The sequence below is a fragment of the Pinus tabuliformis genome, chromosome X, assembly GCF_031772625.1.
Source record: "Pinus tabuliformis cultivar Carrire ecotype Pingquan chromosome X, CPIR1, whole genome shotgun sequence".
NCBI lineage: Eukaryota > Viridiplantae > Streptophyta > Pinopsida > Pinales > Pinaceae > Pinus > Pinus tabuliformis.
Genome location: NC_142308.1, coordinates 769,731,732 through 769,753,796, shown reverse-complemented (window position 1 = coordinate 769,753,796; position 22,065 = coordinate 769,731,732). Strand labels below are relative to the sequence as shown.

Genomic DNA, 22,065 nt, shown 5'->3' with positions numbered 1-22,065 from the left:
AGCGCAATTCCCCAAAAAAGCTCGCACCGGAGATAGCTGTCACTCCACCTATTTCCAAATAGAAGGATAACAACGGTTAGGAGGCAAAACAAGTGAGCTTCGAGTGGGACTCGAGACAAGCGATCTCCACTCACACAAATATTATGTATTTCCCTACAAATACGACAACAAAGAAGTAGTAGTGCCCGTTCTTCCAACAAATCCATTCTCGCTCTATCGATCGACCGACCCTAAACCTCCTCCTTATGTCGGCCTTATCGCATCGATATTGGTATGCGAACAATGCTGTCCAGCCTTAGACCTTCCTTCGCGCTTTCCTTTCCTTTGGACCAACGCACCCTTTCGATAAACCCTTTTGACACCAACGAACTAGAAGGATAGAGCTAATTTTTCTTTCACTGTCGATGGAGGAGGCTTGTCAACTCAACACAGTGATTGATGGATTGCCCACCCGTTGTTGCGTACTGTGGTAACAGAGAATTGTTTCATTTTTCAAAAAGGGGGGGCTTTAACTGCTATCACCTCCCCAGACCCAGAACTTCTACGCTCAATTAGCTGTCAGGGCCCTATTTAATATATTTATCCTACCCACTCGGATCTACGCAGCGCACATCTAGGTGGAATGCACTGTCCATGGTATTGTCTCTCGTCTGTATTAAGATTAAGTAACGTATTGGCATCCATTGATCCAACGGTCATCTCTAACATAGATAGTGATGCGCAGTAATAGATAGTATAGTATAGAGGAGGAAACGGGACGTATAGTATAGATTATATCTGCTGACGTCGCTCCAATGCACGATAGCTTTATTTATATATGTCATTACGACGCCTTCCCCTTGAAATGCCCGATCTACTCTACCTCTACATAGAAATGCGCAGTAATCCGCGCCTTAAGGAAGCGTTAGCTAAGAAAAGAGGCAAGATCAGTAACTCGAGATAGTCTTTATTCTCTCTCTTTATCCCGAACGAATAGAAAGTAAAGTAATAATATAAGTAACATAACTTTTAGCACACCTTTAATTAATGCTTATTCCTGTCACCTTTAATGCACCAAGGAAGTTGCTAGTTAAGTCGCTATTGGCTATCCCACATGCGTGCCTTTCTTTCTTTATTGTGCCTAACTATTGTCTACTGGCTTATGTCTATCCCGAAAGTCTATCCCGTCTCTCCCGAAAGTAAGGGATACATAAAGAAATCTGCTGCCTTCTACTGAGGTCTACTGAGGTAGGGCTTGAGGATGGGAACTAACTAAAGGATGGGAACTAATACCAATTACCAATGAAGGATGCGAGCGGGTAACCCCAACGAGAGGGAAGGTCTTTAAGCGGGTAACTAAATGCCACAGCAGATAATAGAAGCAATGCATTACCGTGCTTTCAGGTGTAGGGACAGTCAGGGAAGGGAAGGGAGGTGGTGCTTATTAAACTTCACGTTATATACGTTCTTATACCGTTTACCTATTGCATTTGATTAGCAAGGGCTTTATTTAGAGGATTTATTGCCCCAACATATGAAGAAAGGCGGGGCGAAACAACTGATTAGGTTCACTGAAATGGACGAGAGGAGATGGACCCTAGTTACCAACTTATTAGAGAGAGAGGATATGGCCCCCAGGTGAGAAAAGAGAAGAAGGACACGTTCATTCATACCCGTCCGTTCATTCCCCCGTTCAATCAGACCCCGAAGAGAATAAGTTTGTTCCCCATCACTGGCCGAGAAGAGATGATGGCCCCCACGTTTTCACCAGATGAGAGAGGAGAAGTACACCATCGTTACTACCAGAATCACAAACAAGCCAAGTACATTACACGCTAGAACTAGCCTAACCTATACCTGTGAATAACATCACACCTATTACGATTTACCACAACTAGTTATATATGTATATATACCTTTTTAGTATAATATGCAAAATACGGTGCTAAATAACAGGCACGCTTCGCGTTAGAAGTTCCACTGTAGTCATGCCCTTCGTACTTGGTCACTCTTGGGAGCAACCAAGCACTGCGGGAGGGATGAAGGGCATCTGTTGATGGCTTGAGCTAGCACTTGCTCGTGATCGGATGGGAGTATTATTCAAAGTTTCTGGAGTCTGGGACTTAGCTGGACTTCTTTCTTTGCTATGTCTTGGCTCATTCCCTCGGAGATGAGCTTCTATGCTTGGAGCAGGGACGGAGTCACTCACTATTCATATGGTGAGGGATTTCCTTTCTCATCTCTTCCTCTTTGCGGATATTCTAATAAATCCTGTGCTCTGCTTCCACCCATGCCTTAGAACCTTTGACAGGAGGTCTGACAGGCGATGTAGGTGGTGCCACTTTATCCTTCTTTGTCAAATCCAGCATATCTTGGCGGGAGAGAAGTCGGCAGTACTTCTCTTCATCCTTGTCTGAGAGGTGATTGTATGTTCATTTAGCATCCGTCTTGCCAAGTTCATGAATGATATTCAACGGATCATGCCTCCTAAATTGAGCTTGTCCAAGCCAGAAATTTCCCATGAAGCCCTTGGCTTGCTCAATGTCCTTAGCCTTTGTAAGCTTGTAAGCTCCGATCTGGATTGGATGCTTAGGCCAAGCAACCTTCTTCCTTCTCTGCATAACTGCTGCAAATCCATTGTCATAAGTCTGAAAGATGAGTTCTCCCAGCACCGCATCTGTCAGGAATGTAGTAAGGGAATATATGAGGTGCCATGATAGCACCATAGATTATGAAATACACTCCGTGAGTGTTCACATACCAATCCCCCACTGTGCCGATGTACTTCCGAGCATTCTCTTACATGTATGGGACAGGTGATCCTTGAACTGCCTTGAGCAGTGGGATAATGAAGTGGGAGATGATCTCTGTATAGAAAACCTTGTACTTGCGCTCCCATAGCATATGGCAATAAATGTGCACAGGATGGCATTTGGGAGTCCATCTCCAACTCAGTGCAGGAAATGTGTTCGAAGCACACACCGCATCCATAAAGTAAGAGCTCATATAGAAACCTGTGACTTGTGCACTCTTTCTGATCTGATTGATAGCCAAACTCATACTATCTGAAAGTATAGTGGCCCAATTGAGTATGGTGCCATTGGTCGAGATCTCATGGATGAGCGGTGCCCATGAACTCTTGAAAAATCTTCCTGATTTCCTTCCGTATAATCTGCAGAGTAACAAGATAAGCAATTGATATGGTCTCCTCAGAGTTGCTGTGCGGGAGGCTCCTTGATCATTCTTTGCTATTCTGGCTTGAGTAAGCTTCATCTTAGCTATGAGAGATTCTGCTGGATTGTCTTTCTTTGCCTTGGTCATCCATTTATCATTCACTTCCAACTCCGGCTGTGGCAAGTGGTATCTCTTCTTGATCCCATCATATTGATATGAAGCCATGGGCCTTCTTTGATGGTTGAGGATGAGCCTTTTATCTGTATCTGCTGCCTTTATGAGCTGGGAGATTATCTCTTAGCATGGTAGGACAGCTGGGTGAGCAGCTATCTGTGGGAGTCTGCTCCTTGCAATGTTCCTGTAGATCTGAGCTTCTTCCGCTGCTTCATGCTCGTCTGTAACGGGGAAGTATTTATGTTTTAACATTCAATAGACTTCTGGCCAAGCATAGGATATTGAATCACCAATAACACATTCTGTATCTCCACACAATATGGTGAAAATATCCCCCATTGTGTTCTCCTCTTGCATCTCTTCCGGTGTTTGCACAGGTTCAGTCTTCTTCTTCTTAGTGGCCTTGGGTGCCATTATCCTGTACCTGCACAAAACACAGTATGATAACCTCACCCCTCCCTGTCAAAGTGGAAAATTCAGGTCCGTAGGTCTTGCGCTTCTGAGGGCAAGGAAGAAAAGGTTTCGTCTCAGCCCACCAGCCCAAGAGCAACCAAGCCAAGTACCTGCCGATGCTCTGCCTCACCCTTGTCAAAGTGGGGAAATTGAAGAGCGAAAAGGTGGCGTATTGGAATGACCCTGACCTTGTGCAAAGTGGGTAAATTCAGTACAGAAAGGTGGCCTTGGTACCTGGGAAATTGAATAGTGAAGGCCTTAAGGTCAGTGCCAAGCCAGGTGTCCTTTTCGGGAGTCATTGCCAGTCCTAGCCATACAGTAAGTAATAACCAGTCGTAGCAGGAGCCTTAAGGTCATTGTCACCAGTATCAGAGCAGCAGCCATAATATCATTCTAGTCAGTGCTACACCCTCATTGACATAAGGTCAGGCCATACAGCTAGGCATTGCCAGTCCTCATAGCCTTAAGGTCAATGTTGATAGCCATTTGTCTTAAGCCAATTGTCTTAGCCGATAGTCTTAGCCAGGAGGCCTTGCCAGCCGGTACTAGTCAGCCAGTCAGAGCCATAGGGGCAGGCTGCAGTTGTCATTGCTTTAAGTTCATTACTTATAGTCTTTTCTCATTGCCAATAGCCGCTAGTTTATCCAGGAGTCATAGTCGATGCCGCTAATAGCGTACATCTTTGTGGCTGCTTCCAAAGCTACCCATACTACATTTATTAGCTAATGAAAGAAACCTTGAGCTAATATGGCCCAAGTGAAGCTACCTTGACTTATACGGGCTTACAAACAATAGTTCTGGAAGGGATATGTTTGGACCCGGACCTCGTGCCGCTATTAGGCTGGTTATCATCCCAAGCTAGTATGGATGATGGGCTGAGCTGCCTCACCTACAAGCATACCTACCCTACCTCTTTACTGATTATACTGCCTCTGAGGAAGAGGTAGGCATCCTCTGAATTATGGGCTGGTCATCCGTACCTCGTGCCAGTTGGTGGGCTTATAATCTTTCAACCGGACCTCGTGCTGCTATTGCGACCTCGTAACCTCAGTCGAGTCCCTCGACCTCGTAACCTCAGTCGAGCCCCCTAAAGGGTCCTCTCCTCTCCCTCTCCTTAACAGTCGAGCATCTAAAGGTCCTCTCCTTAACAGTCGAGCCTGCTTACGCATCCTTGGGGTCGAGTACCTAAAGGTCCTCTCCTCTCCTCTCCCTTATGGTCGAGCACCCTAAAGGGTCCTTTCCTTAACAGTCAAGCCTGCTTACGCATCCTTATTAGTCGAGCCCCCTAAAGGGACGGAGTCACTCACTATTCATATGGTGAGGGTCCTCTCCTCTCCCTCTCCCTTATGGTCGAGTACCTAAAGGTCCTATGGTCGAGCCCCCTAAAGGGTCCTTAACAGTCGAGCCTGCTTACGCATCCTTAACAGTCGAGCCTGCTTACGCATCCTCTCCCTTGGGGTCGAGTACCTAAAGGTCCTTATTAGTCGAGCGTGCTTACGCACCCTAAAGGTGATGGCAGCCAGTCGAGCCTGCTTACGCATCCTTAACAGTCGAGCCCTGCCGGACCTTGCCCTCAGAAGCGCAAGCCCTCCGAACCTTCATTTGGCCCAGCTCCCCTTTCAATCTCTCCTTATGTCATGGGAGCCCTCCTTGTGGGTCGATATTTCGCGTAATTACGTATATAACGAATGCATAATGACATATATGCATTCACTCTCTATCGATCGAATCTGGTATGACACATATCTCATTCATGCATAATGACATATATAATGAGATATCTCTTTGTATACGATATTAGGTATGGATCGATTATGAGAGCCTAAAGCGTAAGTCATGAATGAGATATATTATATATGTCATTACATTACATTACATGAGCCATTGAGAGAGATTGGGGTAGTTTTGACCTACTTTGATAGAGATCGTCACTCATCTGATTAGGAGAGAGTGGTTCATTCATTATATAGGGCTCCAGCTCTCTTTCCATCGCAGGTGAAATGTCAGATATATGTGATATCGTTAAGCAGTAGCGATCATTACCGAACATGGAGGCAAGCGGTTTCTTTCTCTCTTTTTTTCGCTCTCATTATCAAACCTTCTCTTCCGGCAAGCGGTATCGATTATTGCCCAACTAGGAGGCAAGCTTTCGCGATCATTACCAAACATGGAAAACCATTATCTCTAAACCTCATTTGTGTAACCAGGCTCTAAGCAGCTTCTCTCCAGTGTAGCGTCCTGTTACTAGTCCAGGATAGATGGGTCTGGGGGGCCCCCGTACAGTGCTGCTGTCTGTCTGTGTTCTGCGGGTTTCCATTGTTAAGGGTAGAAGCGTAAGGCCTATTGTCCAGGGGTATTCGGATAGAGCTTCCTGGGCGGCAGGTTCCCAGAAAGTGTAATGTGTATCCGCTCTTTCTTGTTCACCAACCCCTTTCTTTCGCTCTCCGCTTATGGCTCCACTTCATGCTCTCATTGCTCGGCCCCCGGTCATCATTAATCATTCAAGAAAGAAGTAAAGAGAGCGTTCTGGGTATTTCACTTCATGCGGGGTTTTCACGCTGGGGAGTGCTGGTCAAGAGATCGAATGCTACCTTCCTGGTTCATATTCTCATGCTGGACTGGGTAATGGGGGCTGCTGACTGAAAGCGGGAATGCTTTTTTCATGTCGTACTGGGGGATGCATATTGGGGAATTTGGGTATGTGGGCGTATGTGGGGCAGTAAAGATAGAAAGCATACAGGGCCATCCTTCTTCCTGGGCGAGGTGTCCTTCCTTCCTGGGCTACTGGAAAAGAAATTCATGGGGAAAACGTGAAAGTGAGAGTATCAAGGGTATGTAAAAGAAAGCGTTAATGGGTAAGGGTACGCCTCTTTTGTCATCTGGGTCATTGCTTGGTGGGACCGCTCTTCTCGTAAGATTGAGAGGATCAAACCAATTACCACTACTGCTAGCCAATACCCGAGAGAGCAGTGTGTGAGCTGCCGCTAGCCAATACACGGGAGCCAATAGAGAGATGCCGAGAGCCACTAGTTGATGATGCAGTTGTTCGATACAGGTGGCGGTGTATTCTTTCGTCTGTCTGTGAACCGATCGATGTCTTCTTTTGTCTGTTTGGGAAACGATGCACGATGCTTACTTACGTTGATACGCAATTCGAAGAGCTGGGCTAAAGGCCCTGTTGACCGATCCACCCACCCGGTACACGACCTCCCCCGGGAAAAGGCGAACCAAGATCTATTACGTTGTTCTGGTTCGATTTCGGATTGATCTCCTCTGCGGTTCGTGCCGTTGTAAAGTCGATCAGGCTAACGAGGCTAAATGGGTTGTTTCAGAAGAATAATGTATAATTCAGTCCTACTGGCCCCACCTGGTTATACAGTCTTAAGAGCAATAATGAATAAGTAAGCCAACATGCTTTGAAAGTGATTACTCACGTAATATTAGCTAGACCTGGAACAGCTCCTGGGTATGTAACTACTGCTGGGTAAGGAACTGCTATGACTGGGTCGTAAGGAACTACTACTAGTGGGCCAGGAACTGCCGCTCGTGCTGCTACTTAGTATGAATCACTTCATGGAGAAATGATCACATGGGCTTATTTTATTATACCAAACTTTTCCTGATGCCCTCCTCTAAAACAGATATAGCCCTGGGTGGTAGAGGTGTGGGACCCGAGTAACCAAGAGACAAGTACGCTTCCTGCTGCCGGTTCATCTTGCCACTAACAGCACCAGGCCATGTTGCATTATATAAGTGAATATGAAACAATGAGAGAAGAAACTACCAGCATGTAGTACTGGCATCTCCTCTTGGATTACACTAATTGACACGAACTAGAGCTTCATGCACCGACTAAAGCTTCCCTGACTATACTTCCTTTTCATGCACTGACAGGAGCTTCGTTGTATCTGAGCCAAGTATTCCAACCGATGATCCCAGCTGATGATCCCCCATGAGCGTAGTATTCCAGGAGCCCAGGGAAGCAAATCCCGGTAGCTAAGCTGATTAGCCCGTAATAAAATAGATTTCTGTGCCCCGATAAAAAAAAAGAATATCTGACCCGATCACAAATTGTTTTTATTGGACAAACATGGCGAATCGAGTGAAAGCCTATTGAACTGGACTAGCTTCAGTGCATTAAGCTGCATGGACTGCCTATGAACTGTAGAGAGTGAAAGAGAGAGTGAAGGCCATACAGTAAATCCTACTAGAGAGAATCTAGCTTCAGTCTTAGTAACTTGCCCTAAGGTATTAGAGAGAGACTGCCTTAATTAAGGTCTTGCTTACGGTAATAGCTCTACGGTACGGTAAATAGACTTAAGGTCTTGCCTCCGCTTCCGTATTAAGCTCTAAAGACTTCCAAAGGTCCACTTTAGAATGCCTTAAGCCTACGCCCAGGTCACTTAGCCCGTAGATACTTGCCAGAGACTTACCATAGCCTCCTCAGTCCCCTCTGGCCGCACCTTCCCGGCCAGCCAACTCAGAAGACTAACCAGCATCGCTCAATCATTCACTATTGAGTATCAGTTCCTTGCGTAGCGTCCTACCCCTGAAGATGTTTTGTTAGTTGTGTCTGTTGTAGTAGCGCCCCACATCGAAAGTGCAATCAATTTGCTCACAATCAATGCCTTTCGCGTCGACATGTCTGTTGTTTAGCCAGCTTAGAGAAATGAAATATTTCTTTATATATGTTGCGGTAGTTTGAAATGAGATGTAGAATTTCAGGATGAAATAACTAGAATTGGTAACTAGAGATATTGTAAATCAATCTCATTATATATGTAATTACGCTGACGCATCGAACGTACTCCCATAGTACTGCTACCTCCGCTGCTTGATCATTCACTGGCTCTGGATCAGAGACACGGCCAATCAAATAAAATGCAACTGATGTTCGATCTCGATCAATTGGTTCCTCAGCTGAAACCACCGGAGCTCCCGGCTCTGCCACCTATGTATATGCTTGCTTTGATGCTTAAATTCCAATGAGGTGATGCTTATGATTTGATAGCTCATATAGGTGTCATTATAAATAGTAAGGCCTTTATGGTTTCTGGTAGCGGGCAGAGTAGCCTTTCCTTGCTGCTGATTAAGAATATGGTGAATCAACTGCTTCGGGGTCAACAAATGGATCTGGGACTTATGAATTTCGCGCAGTAAGGAGCCTTTGCCTTCCCTATTGCCTATGCCTTTCCCACTTATCCTGTTCCCACCTTTTTATCTATCTTTGCTTCTGGCATTGTAACAGGCTCTAGCTCTCGAATCGAAACATCTGCCTCCATCCCTGCTGCGGGTAATTACCCTTAAACTATTGGCTCTCAATCTGGCTCCCCTTAAATTATTGGCGGCTCCGTTGGCTTCTTTGCTTATTTCCCCACCACCTCCGGCCACAAGGGATCGTCTTCTAGCTTTTCGGAGTTGATGCTGTTCATCCGCGGCTTCCTCGTAAGGTTAGTAGAGGTTTTAGTCCTCTCCCCGGTCAGTTGAGTGACTATATACGTAGAATGTGCATCTAGCTCGGGTTCCATGGATCCAATGGAGGCTTGGTTCGTAAACCTGAGAGCTATCCTAGGAGTCCTCACTACGGGTATTTAGAGGTACGCTGAGCTATATACATTTTTTCTAGTAGGTCCGGTCCATAGTCTGACAGCAGTAGGCTTTCCAGTCCAGCAGCGGGGTCTTATGCACTGGGTTTGGCTGTACTGGGTATTCTCGCTTCACTTCTGGCTGGAGCTGGGTTGGTGGAAGCTGCCTCGGTTGGACTTAATGTTTCAAGGTAAGCGGTCTTTACGTTACGTAAGTGAATCCCCCGCCTAGCATTAGAAGCAAAGGAACCACCAGCATCTGAGCTAATTGACCGAATCCCAGCTTCCCCATAAGCAGTTCGAGAGCCAGCAACACTTTACTATCTTGCCCCAGCCTTAAGGGGAAGGATAAGCACTCTTCCGAAAGATAAGGGAGGGAGAATAGCTCCAAAAAGCCTTTAGGGGGCAGTGGAGTCACTATCCTTCCAAAAACCTTAAGGATGCGTAAGCAGGCTCGACTGTTAAGGAGAGGACCTTTAGGTGCTCGACTGTTAAGGATGCGTAAGCAGGCTCGACTGTTAAGGAGAGGACCTTTAGGTACTCGACTCTTTTTTTACTTATTTGGGGGGGCCAATAAGTAAACCCAAGAGGGAGAGAGATAATAAATCAAAGCGTAACTACATATATAATATATACACAGGCTCGCTTGGGAGGTCCCCGAGCAAGACTGAGATAGGAGGACCTTTAAGACGGTTACCCCTATCCCTTTTCCGGTATCAACAACCCCTTCCCTTTTCTATACCTTACCTTCTGTGTTTCCTAAATACCTACCCACCTTCCGACTTCCTTCGACCTTTTCTGCTTCGCTCGACTAATCCGACCCACCTTACCTGATTGGGGGGGCCAGCCAGCCAACTAACCTACCTATTTAGGAACCACCTTCCCACTTAGAACTTTCATGTAATCTTTAGTTCTTTATCATCCATTCATAGTTTTGTACCAATAATCATCAAACTACCATGCTTTCGCTAGTAACATATTAGTACATGCACTGATATGGCACAAGATGATTAGTTCTATCATTCATTATAGGATGATAAATAGAAATCAATTTCATTAGTAACCTAACATCATGATAGGCAAATCCACTAACTAACTAATATGATTATCATTCGGATTTAGTAACCTCAGTCCATAATGACAGGACCTCAATCCAATCAGTTCCATTGTGCATGATAAACAGGAAGCTCAGCTAATTAGACAGGCAGGGTTCGTTCCGTTCCATCATTACAGGCAAAGGAGAATCTATCTCATCTATGATATAGCAGAGATAAGGTTTGGGCTCAGTTTGTTAGTTCCATTTAGTCTTTTATATCAGTTAGTTCCATTTAGTCCATCTCTATCCTCCTTTCTGCATTAACATTTCTCTATTTTGCCCGCCCATTTCTAAACACAGATTCAATTTACCTTTTTTAAGTAACATAGGCATAGGCACATTCACCCGTTTCATTAGTTGATCCAGCAGCATACGCAACATAAGAAGTCAAGGTGGTGGCACCTCGCTCAATTCCATACCTTACGGCATCTCTTCATGTTTGAGAACCAGTACCTCGCCCAGATGAAGCAGATTGAGTTCCAGTTTGAGTTAAGGAAGGGGTGTGCCTCCATCTCTCTCGCTACATGACTTGCCTAGAGCAGTCGAAGCCTAGAGCAGAACTTGCCTCATGAAAGGATGTGAGTGCGTATAACTACTTGCCTTATGACATTCTCTTTTTTCAGGAAGGCGTAGCCCATACCATACCATCGCATATCACTCCTCCAGCAACATAGCACAACTTAGGGCTTGTTTCCTATCCAACCCTAGAGCAATACTATAGAACTGGATGCCATTCTATCTCTTTAACCATTAGGTGCTCAGCCCCCTGCATGGTCACTCTGGAGTCTATTTTAGGCCTTCCTATCATTTATTACCCGATGTGTATATTCAGGCATCCGGCAACTCCATGCATGAGTTACTAATTAGGTTTTTCTCTTTTTTCAGGAAGGCGTAGCCCATCGCATCGCTATAACTACATAGCACCGCTATAGGGTATGATTCCCTCACACCCTAGAGAAATGCTATAGCACTGCTCCGGCAACATCGCTTTCATTACAGTTATCTATCCCAGCGTAGCCTCTCCATAACTGCTCTAGAAGTGCCCCAACCTAATAGCAGTAATTCGGGATTTACGCGTACACATGAGGTCTCCACTTGCCTATTAATAAGAAAAAGGAAACCAAGTTCACCCAAAGGTCTGGATTCAGTTTGTGTTCGACTAGTGAATTTGAAAAAAGAAAGCCGATCTCAATCCGCGGGTCTTAATTCGCCCAGTCTTTTCAACCCGCCATGACTTCCTCTATTTGACCAAGGATCTCTATCCAGCGTTTATCCTAGGCTGCTCTTTCCACTACTCTACCTGGCCTGGAAAACGACCTCGATATAGTTTCTTTCTTGGATAGAAGAAAGGATAGGGTGAGGGATTTATCGCTCATCCATCATATGGATGAGGGTGAGCCTGTCGAACTCTCGACCTATGGGAGAGGTAACGTGCGAGGAGAGGCCCGGTAGGGTGAGCCTGCTTGCGCATCATGACTGGAAGAAATGCATAATGACATATGCCCATAGCAGCATTTTCTGCTAAAGCGTAATGACATATATAATGAATGTCACTATCTCTGGTCTCGAAGTCACCTCTAAGTCATGAAATATCAGGTTGGAAAAACCACAATGACATATCTAATTCATGACTGGATTCGAGAGCGTAATGACATATCTCATATATGCATTATCTGCTAAGGCATAATGACATATCTCATTCATGACCAATATAAGTACGCCTATAAGAAAGCGTAATGACATATATAAGAAATCGTAATGACATATATAATTCATGACCAGCAGCCACTCCTCGGCGATAGCCTCTTTTCTTTCCTCAATCCCACCCATTATAGACAAAGAGAGATAGAGATAGAACATGCCGATGCCTTAAATAAAAAACCCATTCTGATCGGAACAGAAGATCTAGTAAATAGAAGGGATGGGTTCTCGGTCCCTTTCGTCTAGTGGTTAGGACATCGTCTCCTCATGTCGAAGACACGGGTTCGATTCCCGTAGGGGATAGGTAGGTACTCATTCCCGGTCTCATTGCTGAGTGACAGGCTGAGAAGCACACGCACCTATATGCATATCCATATATCATATCGAGACATCCATAGATGGGTAGAAGAGATCTATTTATATCCATATATGCATATATCTACATATATCTACATATATCCACACCCATATCCATATATCGATATGGATACAGATATAGATCCATACATAGATACGGATATGGATCTCCATCTTACTTACGCGACTTAATACTGGCTGGCCTGGTGGGGGGCTTAAAATGCCCACGGTAAACTATATGGGAATTGGGTACGGGTATGTACAGAGCGTGGAGCCATCCTGCCTGATGGGTGCGCGCTTTCAATACGTTACGCCTTCTCTTCAACGCGTTCTTGGTTGGGATGAAACTGACCCTGCCCACGAGGGGGAGATCCGACTGACCCTACTAAGAAAGAGGAGACTCAGGATGCGGGGCCTGCGGCAGAGCCACAACACGGGAAAACGAACAACGAGATCATTGATAGGTATAACTGGCTCGTGGCCTGTTGAACGACTACAGCTAGCTGTAGCGAGAACCTGAGATCGCTGATTAAGGGGCGATCTATAAGGGGCTGCTATGTACACTTGGGTGGGCCATAAGAGCCCCCATTGTCAAGATGTATGTATGTATGGAAAGGACCTGAGCGCTCATCCTGGCTCGCTCCGGCCGGTACCTATAGATATAGGGGGGATAACGAGATGGATCGGATTCCTAAGGGATCATTGACCATGGGACCAGCCGAATCGACGTCCCTGCCTCCCGGAGAACAGCTGTTGTCAACGAAGCGACCTGTACATTCCGTGAAAATGAGAAAGGATTATGGGGGACCTGGTCCTCTGGTCCTGCAGGCAGAAGGAAGGCCGCGAGAGGAAGGAGTGGATACTAGGAAACATATCCCATTATGTAAGGGGACAAAGGTTTCCATCCGTGCAAAACCAGCAAATAGCGTATATCTTATCTAAGAGTATAGTAGTTTCCCAAACCGATAGGGATAACGGGAAAGGAAGAAGGAGGAAGAACCGCGAGGTTATCCCTTCCCCTACCCCCCGACTAGTATAACCTTGCGGAATCACCCGAACCCAGGCCTTCCTACAGTAACTTAGTGCTGCGCCGCGCTAATTTAGCCCAAGCCGGAGATGAAAAATATATCCGAATCCCTTCCTATTCCTTCTTCCACATGTTCAATCTTTTTCCAGCGGTTTTCCCAGAGATCTTTCCCATTAACGCCACTCTAATTCTGCTCATTCATGGAGTTGTATTTAGTACCTCTAAGAAATATGATTATCCACCGTCAGCAAGTAATGTGGGTTGGCTTGGATTACCCAGTGTTGTGCGCCTAGGAGGGTTTCAACCCGTCTCGACCAAAGAGAGAGGAGGGCAGCGCGCTTCAGAATGCGAAGGTTTCAAGTCTTTATCGCCCGGAATAGCTCCCTCACCTAATGCATGCGCGGGTTCGGACCGCAGGGAACCGTAGCATGGGGGTACTATCATCGTTTTGCCGCCGCAAGGCTGGCTAATCGCAACAGGGGCGAGGTAGCTCCCCTCAGGATGTTCCGGAAGGCGCATGAGTCCGAACGCTATTATTAATGTGCGACCGACCCGGGGCCGGATTAGTACCTGTGATTAACAGGTTCGGCGTGGGCTGGAAAGAAACGGCGGCAGCGGCGAGTAAACGACCGAACGTGCTGCAACCTAGGGATCACCGGGCTGCTCTTTCGCTCTATAGGGATCGGGGCGAGAAGTGGGGCATAGCACAATTTGGGAGGGAGGAGGGTTTGGTTCGCCCGCCAGCCAGGGTGACTGATCCTGCCGTAGTGTACTCCTATTGCACCAGCAACCGATGCTTGTCGAGCATACGACGATGCGTGAATAGCCTTATTCTTTTCTTTTTTCATCGAATATTGAATCGAGGGAGGAAAGGGCGGTAGATGGTAATGCGATGTCCTACGCCGCGCGTCCCCGCCGAACCCGTGCTGCGCCGCGGAAAGGGCATCGGAAGATGGGCGAATCAGGAGAATGCCATACCAACCAATATGGGTTTCAATACTGGGTCATATCGTATGATACAACTAAATGGAACCAAGCAGCCGAGGAACTAACTGGATAGGACCTTCCTTATAGATCGAGCACAGGATAGGCAAGAGATCCTGTGAGTTATGGGGAATATATGCTCCGGGATCTGCCGAACAGCTGACCCCCTGCCCTGACCCGTACAGTGGTTTTGGGTCTCGTGGGCTTCTGCGCTATTATCCTGGGTGGGCATACATAATAGCGCATATTAGTATTAGGCTCAATATGCATGCGCAATGAGGCGAGGAAGGAATAGGCAGGCACCACTCTGGATCCAAGTGGATGCTACGCTACGCCTGACCCGCTGAGTGAGCGATCTATGGCGATTCTGGACGCACGCACCGGAGCCTCACCTATATGGGATATCCAAAAGGCCTCCACGGGAGAAATAGAAGGTGGTTTTTCCAAAGTTTAGATCTGATCGATTCCTCCATCTGGCTGCTTTCTCTCGTAAAGCCAAAGACGCCCCCCGTTCATTGAGGACAAGGTACAACTGTTGGTAATTCCTACCTATAGGTAGGTAGGTAGGGGCGAACTCGAAGGCGTCTGGACATGATCGAATAACCTAGATCCGGGCTGGGATAGTGGCATATGCCATATACTCCTGCTGGGGGGCATCGAATGCCCATCAGTTTCGAAAAGGTTCGCTCATGCGCATCCTACCTACCTACGGCTAGTTCGCGCAAATCTGAATGAGTTATCACGGACGAGCCACATGCAGGGAAACTCGCATGTGTGGTTCTGGCCGCCTTCGGTATCTAATAACCATGCTTTTGCTCGCCGCATGTGGAATGATCAGATGATCAGAAGTACGGGAGATATAACACTTTCTTCATCATAAGCTTGGTGAAGTCAATTGCATTTCCCCAAAACATCTCTATGGGAATCTTCCAAGCATTGTGGAGGAGGCATTTGAATGCAGTCCATATATAGAAGCATGCTTCAATTAACTTTAATGCAGTGACAAATGAACCAGCTTCAGCCCAACGAATTTTATATTGTATTTATTAAAGGATGGGTACTTCCATGAAGTCAGTTAAAGGTATCAATCAATAGTAAATAGGCAGAAACTCTTACAAGCCAATATTCCTGGTAATCTACTCTATCTCCAACAAGAACATAACTTTCACATAAAACCAAAATACATTAAGTTTTGAAACAACCATTCACATAGTTCTGCACATGTTTCACTTTCAAGATAGCTCATTGTTTGCATTTTGTTCTATGTGGAGGGATGAGGTAACCCTCAGCTCTTGCTCAAGGACACTTCAAGATGTCCAATCTTTAGATCCCATAGCTTATTTAGGATCTATCTAAGTTTTAGGAACTTGTGGGAGGAAGTTATGTTGTCCATTCTACATGCCTTTTCACTTTCTTTCTTTTTATTCTCTATTGTTTGTAAATATTTTCCTATAAATATAAAACATATTCTATTCAAAAGAAAGAAGAAGAATAGATAAAAATCTATCATTGAATTCATTAGAACAAAGTTTGGCTTTGATTGTCTATATACAAGGTCACTGTAAACCACAAGGAGAAAGCTCAGAGGGGCAAGACGCTAAAGAAAATGTGTTCAATGTAGAGGTATGAATATATAGGCAAAGGAAATCTCTCTGGAATCTGTTAGCAGAAAGACATTGTCCAAGGAGTCAAGTTGATCTGTAAATGTAATATGCCTATGGCCTCTCCATTTCACCAACACGGATCCTTTGTGGAATTAATAAATTCAACTGGTGTCTCTGCAATTCCTTGAATGACAGATTACAACAATGCATATAAATTCTTTAACAATAACCTGTGTCTCTGTGTTATGCTTTCAGTTATTTATTTTATGTGTGGCCTATCCAGAGAACCCAGTTTCTAATACATTGATTTCCAACCATTAAATAAGGTTATTTCATTTCAAAACATTCCCAGCACTTCTATGCTCATTAATAAAACAAAAGAACAACTATATATATTGTTCGATCAGACACAAACATCACAGTGAGCATTATCCTTCAAGGAAACGCTGAATTTATGGTTCTTAATTTGAAGAGAAGGCAATGGGGATTTAAATATGCACTTGGTTTGAAATATGGTATCCAACCACCAATGCTGCATTAAATAAGAACAGAAGCACCCCAGCATTAAATAAGAATAGTAGCACTTTCCTCAAGTTTCAACTTTCAACATCAACATCACCAAGCATTGCCACATTTATATATTCAGATGAGGGCCAACAATTTAAATGGGAGTATCTACAGACCATCTCATTTTCTGCCCTCCATCTCAGCAATTAACAAAGTAATGAGCAAGTATTTGTTTACAAAGGAAAAGATATGAAGTGACATACATATACCGATTTTTCATGTATACTTGTTTTGCTGCAATTTACCATACTATGCATTCTCCAAAGACTGCCTGGTCCTGCATATGTTCAATTTCAGAATAGGGGTCCAAAAAAATAATAATTTTCAGTGCAGAAATGATATATGGAGAATTACATAGCTTGAAAGACATCCATAATACATATACATTGAACAAATGGGTATATCGCTCACATGGTTAGTCACAGAATTAAGAATACTTGGATGCAGCTAGTCTGTGGGTGGGTGAGATAAAATCTAATGCCTGTGAGTAGATGAAGAAAATGTTGTCATAAAATAGAGTACACCCTAAGGAAAGACAGAGCAAGAAATTTGTTGTGTGAAATGAGGATGGTAGAATTTAATACTACGATACTTTTGAAACCCAAGAGATTACTTCTAAGCATGCAATGTGAACAACACTATGATGCTTTTGAAACCCAAGAGGTTACTTCTGATCATGCAATGTGAACAATATTAGTCTAGTTTAGTCATCCCATTACATAGCACTCAGAAAACATTCAATGATGTTGCCCAAAATTGTTCCTCTTATGATTGTGATTCTATTGAGTACTACAGTCTATCGTTGAATGGGAGGATTGCATACTAGGTAAGGAGACAATTAATCACTCTACCCTAAACTTTTCCAATTTGTGTAGACACAAAGAAGATTACAAGATAGACACTAGCTTAAGTAGATGGTATTCCGATGACAAGTCAACTTGGTGAATAGAAAGTGCACTTTCCCCTAAAAAAATCATTGATCCATCACTTCTAACGTCAATGACTGAAATGACCACCAACATAAGCTTCAGCCCATTCATCAACGAAGGGTTCTAAACCCTCACATTAAAAATAGAATGAGCCTACATCTAACAGAATATCATTATTTGATATCAAGCAGTAAATATGTCCAAAATCAAAAGAACATTCCTCAAAACGAATTTGACCCATGTATCAGACAACTATTTATGAAAATACGTAGATACATAGCAACGAAGCTATGGTGACCATATCTTTGGTACCAAACCAAAAACCCAGTAAAATGGCTAAGAAGGGTAAAGATGAGAGTATGCAAGCATACTTCTTAAGAATAACCGAGATCAAGAACGATCTCCTATCTATTGGGGAGGCTATTACTGACAGGGAAATGGCACTCACGACTCTTGGAGGATTACCATCCGAATGGTATGTGTTTAGGACTACTCTTCTGAACAATAATGTAATTCCTGGTTTCGAGGAATTAATGGCTAGATGCATTCAAGAAGAAACAAGGGAAGAAGAGCAAGAAATGCCCATGCCTAAAGGTCCTCCCGCTGCCTTTTCTTCTCATGCTAAGAAAAGAAATAATTCCTGGACTAAATCAAAAGGAAAGGTTGGACCTAAGGGTGGAAGAAAATGATGATGTTACATTTGCGATAAAGCAGGTCACTATGCAAGGGAGTGCCCTGATAGAAAGGACTCACACCGGGACGACGATCAAAATCCCTCTGATGGTAATCAAAGGAATGAAAAATTTAATAGCAAAGGTAAGAGGAGAGCTGGGAATCGAGGAAGAGGACAACCATTCAAGAAGGCTAGAAATTCCAGGATGTATTAAATGCACTTGACCTCAAAAAGAACTTAGTTTCCATCTCGGCAATGGAAGACAAAGGCTACAAGGTAACCTTCAGCAATGGCAAGGTATGTGTATAAAAAAATAATGTTAAAGATGCCTTTACTCTTGGGTTTCGTGTTGATTCATTATATTAGGTCGATGGAAGTCCGCTAGGTATCATGTCTTATGACACATCTCTTTAGTCCGAACTTTGGCATCGGAGGTTTGGCCCCCTTCATTATAAAGCTATACTCGGTGTAAGACAAATGGTGACAGGGATGCCCAAATTCCGAGTAGAGAAAGAAGGTGTATGTCTAGGATGTGCCGAAGGAAAGCTCAAAAGGGGACCATTCCCCTCAAGCCAAAGCAAGACCTCCGATATATTACAGTTGGTTCACTCAGGCATATCTAAGGCTGGCATTAAGAGGGAGACTACTACACCACATACTCCTAAGCAGAATGGTCTGGCGGGAAGGAAGAACCGTATGATTGTGGAAGCTGTCCGGGCCATGCTACATGATCAAAGACTTCCGAAGTTTCTATGGGCTGAAACTACAAACACCGCCATATATGTACAAAATCGATGCCCTTATCAAGCATTGGGTTCCAAGACTCCTGAAGAAATGTTCACCGCCGGTCAAAGGGAAGTCGTGATTAGTCATGATGTCACCTTTGACGAAGATATGGCTCTCAGCAAGGTGGACAATCTTCTGACTTTGAGGAGCTCTCAAGAAGTCGACACCAGGGAACCGAAAGAAAAGGATGATGAATCAATGCCTGATGTAGAAGAACCCATGGATTCGATTGATCCTCATCCACATGAGCCTTCCTCTTCTAGGAAGAGGTCTTCATGGCTTAGGGGGATACTTGATGATGCTGAAGGACATGCTGCACCCCAAGGAACCTTTCGTGAAAGTAAGAAACCTAACAGGTATCAGGGATACCTGACCATCATGAGCACGATCATACAAAATGAGCCTTCATCATTCTCAGATGCCGTCAAGCATCAAGTATGGAAGGATGCTAACACCGAAGAATATGAGTCTATTATGAAGAATGATGTCTGGGAAGTAGTTCCCAGACCCCAGGACAAGACAGTTGTTACTTCCAAATGGCTTTACAAGATAAAGCATGCAACAGATGGAAGTACGGAAAAGTATAAGGCTCGTTTTGTTGCTCGTGGTTTCTCCCAGAAGGAAGGTATAGACTATGATATTTGCACCTGTTGCTAGATATATGACCATCCGCTTGATCATAGCCCTTGTGGCTTCACAAGGATGGAACCTACATCAGATGGATAGACCGCGTTTTTGCATGGTTCGATCAAAGAAGAGGTCTATGTGGAGCAACCTGAAGGATTTGAGATTTATGATTGAAAATCTCATGTATGCAGGTTGAAGAAGGCTCTCTATGGGCTGAAGCAAGCACCCCGAGCATGGTATGAGAGGATCGATAGCTACTTGATGAAGCTGAGATTCACTAGGAGTGAAGCCGATCCTAACCTTTACTTTAAGGTTGAAGATGACAAACCTCTCAGACTGGTGCTGTACGTGGATGACCTCTTTCTAAGAAGTGCATACCCTCTCATTCACAAATGTAAGAGGGAGTTGGCTTCTGAATTTGAAATGAAGAACCAAGGACTTGAAGTGTGGCAGAAGCCAAGGGAAATTTTCCTATCTCAAGTAAAATATGTGGTGAAGATTCTGAAAAGATTTGGTATGATGGACTGCAAGCTTGTGACTACCTCGAGGATCTTAACTTTCAGAAGTTATATGGTAGTGATGTCGAACCAGATTTGGGAAATGCCTCTGAGTTTCAAAAAAACTCATTCGCGTTGATGTTCTTGGTGAACCTCCGTCCGAACATATGTTTTGCAGTTAGCATTGTGAGCTCATATTTAGTTGAGCTTCACTAGATTGGTGCCAAGAATCTTCTGAGATGTCTTTAGGACACAATCTCTCATGGATTGAGATACACTGCATGATTATTCGAATGCTGATTAGGCAAGTAGTGTGGAGGATCACTGGAGCACTTTTAGTGTTGTTTCTCTTTGGATTCTGCTTCGATATAATGGATGAGCAGGAAGCAGAAGTCGGTTGCCATAAGCATCACTGAGACTAGATACATATCTACGAGTATGATCTCGTATGAAGCTGCCTGGTTGGGAAAGCTCTTCAATGAGCTGTTTGAACACATACCACTGTGATTCTCTGTAACAACTAGAGGTGGGATTCGATTACTGAGGAATCCCGTATTCGTCGATTGCTCCAGCAGATAGACATCATCTGGGATATGGTAAGTCAATGAGCAAGGAGGCTCCATCACATTAAGATGATGTACAGGTCGATACACCTTGTCAAAGCCCCGAGGAAAGATCTAATCTGTGATTTTCCCAAACGACTTGGAGTCGTCAAGAAACCCTTGTACAAGGGTCCTGCATGTTGCATACATTGAGCTCTGGGAGCTCTGAGGACTTGCGGTTCTTACTGGAGCAACATACAACCACAGGGTGACTCACCCTCCCCTGGTGGTGTGCACTGGAACAAGATGATTCACTCTCTTGTGGGGCAAGATGATTCGCTCTCTTGTGGGACAAGATGATTCGCTCTCTTGTGGAACAGGATGATTTGCTCTCCTGTGTAGCAGGATGATGTGTTCTCCTGTGAGGCCTGGATTGATGTGTTCTCCATGGCGACTGTAGCAGGATTGATGTGTTCTCTTGTGAGGTCTGGATTGATGTGTTCTCCATGGCAACTGTAGCAGGATTGATGTGTTCTCCTGTGAGGCCTGGATTGATGTGTTCTCCATGGCAGCCTGGATTGATGTGTTCTCCATGGCAGCCTGGATTGATGTGTTCTCATGTGAGGACAAGATTGATTAGTTCTCCTGTCGAGGCATCCTACCCATGCAGTCTAGGACTCATGGGAAGTACCTCTCATCTGATCAATGAGCAGGGAAATGATGTTAGGGACCATAGTAGTACCGATGGACACATCGTTGTGTCTACCATACTCCCTACGCTAGGATGACCTCCATTGATCTGGGATCAATGATATTGGTCTGGGGCCAGTGGTAGGAGTTGTACCATACTATGACACTGACTTCGGGTCGGTTGAGACTGGTCTGGGACCAGTGGTACATACTCTGAGACTGACTTCGTGTCAGTGCAGTACTGGTCTGGGACCAGTGAGAGTGGTACATACTATGACGCTGACTTCGGGTCGGTTGAGACTGGTCTGGGACTAGTGGTACACTCTCTGAGACTGCGATACTAGTTTGGGACCAGTGGTAGGAGTGGTACTTACTATGAAGCTGACTTCGGGTTGGTTGAGACTGGTCTGGGACTAGTGGTATGCACTCTGAGACTGACTTTGAGTCAGTGGAGGATGATATTGGTCTGGGACCAGTGGAGTTGTACTCACTATGACGCTGACTTCGGGTTGGTTGAGACTGGTTTGCGACCAGTGGTACATACTCTGAGACTGACTTTGAGTTAGTATGATACATCCTCGATCATTTCTTCTTCTTCATAATTCGGATAAAAGCAGAGC

At 44.7% G+C, this 22,065-nt stretch overlaps 1 protein-coding gene across 2 annotated transcripts in view; it reads right to left on the bottom strand.

The window, feature by feature from the left end:
• LOC149142127 (uncharacterized) overlaps window positions 1-22,065 on the bottom strand; it is a 169,734-nt gene that overhangs the window by 130,207 nt on the left and 17,462 nt on the right. For both annotated transcript variants that reach the window (XR_016265232.1, XM_089453039.1), the window contains exon 2: window positions 16,905-16,978. Coding sequence is in view for 1 of the 2 variants with exons in the window: in XM_089453039.1 (XP_089309165.1) it covers window positions 16,905-16,958 (54 nt within the window). In the remaining variant the exon portion in view is untranslated. The remainder of the gene's footprint in view (window positions 1-16,904; window positions 16,979-22,065) is intronic.